Source organism: Anopheles merus, unplaced genomic scaffold (genome assembly GCF_017562075.2).
Source record: "Anopheles merus strain MAF unplaced genomic scaffold, AmerM5.1 LNR4000007, whole genome shotgun sequence".
Classification (NCBI taxonomy): Eukaryota; Metazoa; Arthropoda; class Insecta; order Diptera; family Culicidae; genus Anopheles; species Anopheles merus.
This window is the reverse complement of record NW_024427587.1, coordinates 55,156-61,479: the sequence shown is the minus strand read 5'-3', so window position 1 is coordinate 61,479 and position 6,324 is coordinate 55,156. Positions and strand designations below refer to the sequence as shown.

Below are 6,324 nucleotides of genomic sequence, written 5' to 3'. Positions count from 1 at the left end.
AATGTACAATATTCGGACCCCTTCCAATATGCTAAATATTTCAGTGGCCTCATTGCCCTATTTATCTCTGCAGGTAACTTTGTCTTTGCTAGAATTTTAGAAATTTCCTCTCTATCTTCTTCGTTCCACTTCGGAAACGGTGCTAAATTACCTTCAGCATATCCTTTTCCTAACTGTTTTGCTATTCTTAAATGTAGTAAGTGTAAATCGTCTGCTATGCTTAAGATCTTAATAATATCTTTGTCCTTAATATTTAATAACGGTGTTGGTCGTTTCTGATGGCTTATTTCATAATCTCCTTGCCTAACTTCCTTGTTTGTCCTCGGTTCAGCTGTTCCTTCAAATACCATTCTGTGGGTTTTTTGTCCTTTTTTCCCACAATTTTACACTTTATACACCCGTTCGCTGCATTGAAATTCGCCACACCTGACAAATGAATAAAAAAATGAGGAATTTAGTAATAAACAATACAAATTAGATGTATACATTTTTCTTTGATAAGCTTACCTTTTATGAACGCTCGGGCGGGAGAATCGGCGATGATAACACGAAGATCAATTCCAATTTTTGTTTTGTTGATTGTGACTCCTTGGTCCATAACACGATTAAGGTCATCTACCAATTGACGAAGATAATCCTCCACGTTGTCAGGTTTCGACGAACCACAGAAAAAGCCTAGCACCAAGACAGGCACGTCCGGAAGCTCGTGAATCTGCGCCATTATTGGCCATAATTGCGTAGGGCCACTGTTATGTAACGGAAGCCCATCTACGAAGATATTTAAAGCAAATTTGTCCACAGTAGACGTCGTGTTTCTGTAATAAATGAGAAAAAATGTATGTATATATCATTTGTGAGATGTAAAAATCATGTTACTTTAGATTTTAATTATTACTTAAAATGGCACTGAAGCGTCTTTTCGATCCCTTGGTACCATAGCTGTCCTCCTGCGACTGTGGTAATATTTTGTCTGACGTTCACGGGAGTTTTCAGAAACGTCCTTGCATCCATTGGAACGTAATATTCCGTTGCCTCGCGTATGATCCCAAGCAAATCATTTATAGCTGTGTGGGTTATTCGATGAGATAGGGCCCACATTCGTAATTTCCTTGATAATATGTTTTCAGATTGAGGGTCCGTAACATAATTTTCTGTATGCTGATTATCTTCGTCTTCATCTTCGTCACTTTCGTTCAGCCATTCCTCCAACCATTCTTCTTCGGGCTCATCGTCGTCAAATACTTCTTCATCGGAGACATTCTCATCAACGAATTCCGAACCAGCATGCGGAATTTCAAACACTGAAAGTGAAATGTAAAAAGAAACAGAACAGAACTCTTACTTATACTGCAAAAACGTCTAGAGCAATTTTTAGTTACAATAATCTTTTATTGTCAATGATAGACGATAGATGAACGTTAAACACTTAAGGGCATGCAATAAGCATAAGTCATCTAAAATAGAAACCACCGGCTTGTCACAGACGCATGTATGAACATTTTACCACCATCCCGATATTGAAGGGCTTTTAACGATAATCACACGCGTTAATTCTGAGACGAGCTGGCGTGACATGAAGGAATATAGTTGTCGAGTAAAATTTGCTTCACATGCCACTTGTCATGCATTTAAACACACAGCACTGGTCGATCTTATTAAATATCACTTATACTTTTGGACACCATTTTTATTGTTATTTTTAAAGCAATTTATGAAGCTTTTACTTGGGGTTTTTAGCTAAAGTGACGCAACAAAATAATAACGAAAATGTACCTGGTGCTTCTTGGCGTCGGCTGGTTTTCCGCTTCCCATTCTCGCTCACACTCCTCCCTTATCGCCTGCCCAAGCTTGCTCAGCATATCACTTTTCCTAGCACGCTTCACGTTCTCCATTTTCACTTAAAACACTTGGAATAAAATCTTATTTTGTTAACTGAACTAACAATGTTTAACTTGACTTGGCGGACAACGATGCTGGAATGATGATTCCGGTTTGTTTACGTTCAAATTTGACCAACTGTCATTCTCGCTTTCGCTCTTTTATGTGCCTGTCTCTTTCTCTCCACACATTATCTGAACGGTTCGAAGTCACCATACCCCCTCGCTACCTCCCGCTGTGCAAAGCAACGGAAGAAATCATGGCGTTCGGAGAATTTTATCATGCCATCTTTTTCTCTCCTACGGCAAATTTGTCAAGCAGTTCGTCGAGCTACCCGTCCCTAGCTCCGCCTCATACCCCTCGCCTGAGCGCGCTATCGAAGGTTTGGATGTGTTGGTGCGTCAGACGGCCAATCGCTGTCAGCCGTCCGTGCTTTTTCCCTCCATAGCGCCATCTCTTTCTCGTGTGTGGACAATGCTCATGAGTTGCTGTGGCGCTTAAAAACCGTTTATACACATTGCGGCGATGAAGTTGCATTTTTACAAATCAAACCAAAAAAGCGCAATGAGTTTAATCGATGCAATGTAAAAATAACTACGGAATCGCTAGCGCACGATGGAGGGTTTGCTGTGCAACGCGCAGAACCCTAATCCGCATTAACACATTCAACCCGGCGCGGATTTTCATCAACATTCTGTTCCGCCGGCTTCAAGAACGCAAGCTGATTGTGAAACCAGTATACTGGAAAGTTCACTGGCACCGCCCTGGGGCCTGCCATCGAACTGAACGTGTTAAGCATTAAGCATAACTTTGATACCATAAGCTTTTGCTTTCGTATGGTGTAGATTACACAGATATGCCAAGCCGCCTGCGCATGGGTGTGAGTGTGCGTGTGTATGCAAAACTGTCGCCGAATGTATGCTCTTCCGGAATGTTATGATCGATCGGTCAAAGAAAGAAAGCCCAAGTGCCACAAATCCACTAAACGACCACTAAACGGCTTCTAAACGACTCAAGTTCTCTACCTAAACGGAATATAGAAAGACTTCGTTTAGCAGACGCCAAACGACTCATGCATTCTAAAAATAGCAAAAAAGCTGGTGGCGCTATCTGTTGGTGGGATACCCCAACCAGTTGAGCTTCATCGCTTGGAGGAGAGCTTTCTCATTTCCTCTGTACTGTTGTATGGTTTCGCATTGAAGTTATGCATCGCTAGAACTAGAACGGCGATACGATTGTTTAAATACTAAACTCCAACGGAAACCACCAGCACTGAAGCAAGTGAGATTTGAGCAATGGTTATTGGTGTTGATACCCACGTATCTAACCACACGACCATTTATATAGATTTTTGCTCAGAAAGATAGAAGGCTATATAGGTCATAATAAAATGCAACTTGTCGAAACACATTGCAAGAAAAGGATAGCAATATAATGATGAGTTGTAATACGCCATCTATTGATCAAACCAATGAAGCTGTGGAGCTTTCATTTTTTTCTATGGATATTCAATTTTCCAGTCGTTTAAGCTTAATCTGTGGCGCTTGGGAGGTGTTCATGACAGTGACGGAGTAGGGGAATCGGGTGCCCTAGGCGGAAAGACGGTCACTGTAAATGGTAACTGATGACCGGGGGAGGGGGTACTGGAGGGGGTACAGCTGTTGGGAGATATAACAGTATACTTAAATCGTTGGCGCGGGGGGGGGGGGAGGGAGTGGGACCCCTACGATCATCACAGGCCCTAAAATTGTTGTCGGCATGGGGGAGGGGGGGGGTAAATGTTTCTCCAGCCACAGTACCATCTTTCCAGGGGCCTTTATCGCTAATACTCTGTCCACTTGTTGTTGTTGTTTTATTTTTTTACGAGGCCTCTGTCCACTTGTAGACATACGGCATACTACAGACTAGAGATCTTCGGCGACCGCCTAGTCCGCCTACCGTTAGATCCGCCGCTGGTTCATGACGGTGTTTTTTTTTATTGTGGAGGTGCATCCTTCCCTCTGCCTGCAGCGTATGCATCGGGTAGGAGACAGTGTGGCAGTATGCAAGTTGCCCGCAAGATAGGAGCGGTCCCGCGGCACCGCCACCATTCCGCACATCGTAACAGCATGCCCGTCGCGGGTTCTAACCACGTATGAACCGTCCGCCGTAGCAAGGGCTGACAAACCGGCTACGTGGTACTCAAGTCCTAAAATGGCCGGCATGATCGCGCTGGCTATTACGCCAACAATAATAATAATAAGAAGAAGAAATTAGCATAACATTCCACACCCGGGGAAGAGTTTGGCTTGTCTTTGATGCTGCCGGGCTACCGATGTGACGCGACAAATGCACGGAATGCACTCGACCAAAGGACATTAACCTACCGAGCCGAACCCATTCCAAGGCAGTGCCGGTCGCTCGGCGTCATGATACCGGCTTGCCCAGCCAACAAGCCGCCAGATTCTGGACGGACAGGTGCAGCACCATACGCGCATCGTAATAAACAAATCCAGAATCCTCTTTTGTATGAATTCAATTCAAGTTTCGTTTCAACTTGCATCCGCTAGCAGAATTGTGTTGTCTCTCAGGTAGCGAGATAAAAAATGCACGGACTTTGTTGCCGCAATTGATGAAAATGTACGCATCAGAATCAAACCGTTTTGGGGTTTCCACACGCACGCACACACACACACACGCAAACACACACACGCATGCACGCACACATGCACGTACGCGCGCCTAACGGTAGACGGACTAGGCGGTCGCCGAATATCGCTAGTCTGTAGTATGTCTACAAGTAGACAGAGTATTAGCGACAAGGGCCAGCGGAAAGATGGTCGTTGGGGCCCCGTGGCTGGAGAACCTTCTGCACTCCCCCCCCCCCCCCCCGTTAGGTCGACGCACACCCACGAATGCGCGCACGCGAGCACGCACCCACGAAAGCGTGCAGGTGAGCGCGCACCCACCACCAATCCCCCCCCCTCTCCCGCACGAGCGAGTACGGCTACCTTATCGGAAGAAAGGCTGGTTCAGCTATCTTGTAGCGCATCATCATCCAAAGCGCCGGGTGGGGTGGGGGATCGCGGCATGGTAGAGCGGACGGTTGCTTTCCCCGCGCTGTGTGTGTGCGTGTGTGTGAGACCCAAAAACTCGAGACAGATTTCGGCACATTAAAAAATATATATATATTGCCACTATACACTGTGCTACATGATGCTTAGAAGGTCGTTGAAACATCAAACATGTTCAAATTAAAACATATTAGATTAGTGTTAGACGTTCTCCTACGCTTGTTTGAAATAGGCTTCTTCACCCTCGATTGGCAGGAGCATCGAATGGTCTCATCAGCAGCGGCACGAAATAAAATAAACCATCAATACACCGATAACACTTTAAATCCCAATCCAGCTTCTCCCACAGCGCCTCAAGGTCACACACAAATTAATAAATGCTAACACCCACCAATAACAATACACAACCGCAATGCACATATGAGTATCAACGCATACACCACAACAACCAATCAACTGGCGGCGGAAGGCACGGGCAGAAGCGCAAGTAAGGCAAGGCAGGGTGAGGGAGGGAGAAGAAGCGGACGAAAAAATGGGCGCCAATATTTTTAATTTTTTGACCGTTTTTTTTGCTGCGCCGCCATAAATAGTTTGTCCATTTCGCCAACAGATGGCGCTAAACTTGCTCGACCCAGCGCGGGAATCGCTTAAGTCCAGCGCGGGAGACCAGGCCAAATCTGCGCTGGCCAGCGCAGATTTTGGTACATTTCCGCTGCGCAAATTCGAGCAGATTTCAGCGCAGAAAATGTACCAAAATCTGCGCTGGCCAGCGCAGATTTTGGCTGGTCTCCCGCGCTGGACTTCAGCGATTCCTGCGCTGGCCTGCGCCGGGTTAGCGCCATCTGTTGGCGAAATGGACGAACTATTTATGGCGGTGGAGCAAAAAACACGGTCAAAAAATTTAAAAATATTGGCGCCCATTTTTTCGTCCGCTTCTTCTCCCTCCCTCACCCTGCCCTGCCTTACATGCGCTTCTGCCCGTGCCTTCCGCCGCCAGCTGATTGCTGTTGCGGTGTATGCGTTGATACTCATATGTGCATTGCGGTTGTGTATTGTTATTGGTGGGTGTTAGCATTTATTAATTTGTGTGTGACCTTGAGGCGATGCGGGAGAAGCTGGATTTTGATTCAAAGTGTTATCGGTGTGTATTGATGGTTTATTTTATTTCGTGCCGCTGCTGATGAGACCATTCGATGCCCCTGCCAGTTGAGGGTGAAGAAGCATATTTAAAACAAGCGTAGGAGAACGTCTAACACTAATCTAATATTTTTTTAATTTTTTAATTTCAACGACCTTCTAAGCATCATGTAGCACAGTTTAAAATGGAAATAAAATAACTTTTTTTAAATGTGCAGAAATCTGTCTCGAGTTTTCGGGTCGCGACACACACACA

The 6,324-nt window shown here is 45.3% G+C and overlaps 1 protein-coding gene across 1 annotated transcript; it reads right to left on the bottom strand.

Moving 5' to 3' along the window:
* Positions 1–204: 204 nt before the first annotated feature.
* LOC121600827 lies at positions 205–2,001 on the bottom strand. Its single transcript, XM_041929597.1, has 4 exons — positions 1,774–2,001; positions 896–1,301; positions 508–815; positions 205–426 (listed from the first exon to the last, which is right to left on the bottom strand). Exons 2-4 carry the CDS (start codon positions 1,096–1,098, stop codon positions 284–286), a joined length of 654 nt encoding a protein of 217 aa, XP_041785531.1. The 5' UTR covers positions 1,099–1,301; positions 1,774–2,001; the 3' UTR covers positions 205–283.
* Positions 2,002–6,324: the final 4,323 nt, after the last annotated feature.

Excerpts from the sequence above, each read along its gene's own strand:
- LOC121600827 (XM_041929597.1), bottom strand. The coding sequence starts at position 1,098 with ATGTGGGCCCTATCTCATCGAATAACCCACACAGCTATAAATGATTTG. Across the intron at positions 816-895 it reads ACGCTTCAGTGCCATTTTAA|AAACACGACGTCTACTGTGG; the intron begins GTAATAATTAAA and ends CATTTATTACAG. Across the intron at positions 427-507 it reads CGCCCGAGCGTTCATAAAAG|GTGTGGCGAATTTCAATGCA; the intron begins GTAAGCTTATCA and ends TTCATTTGTCAG.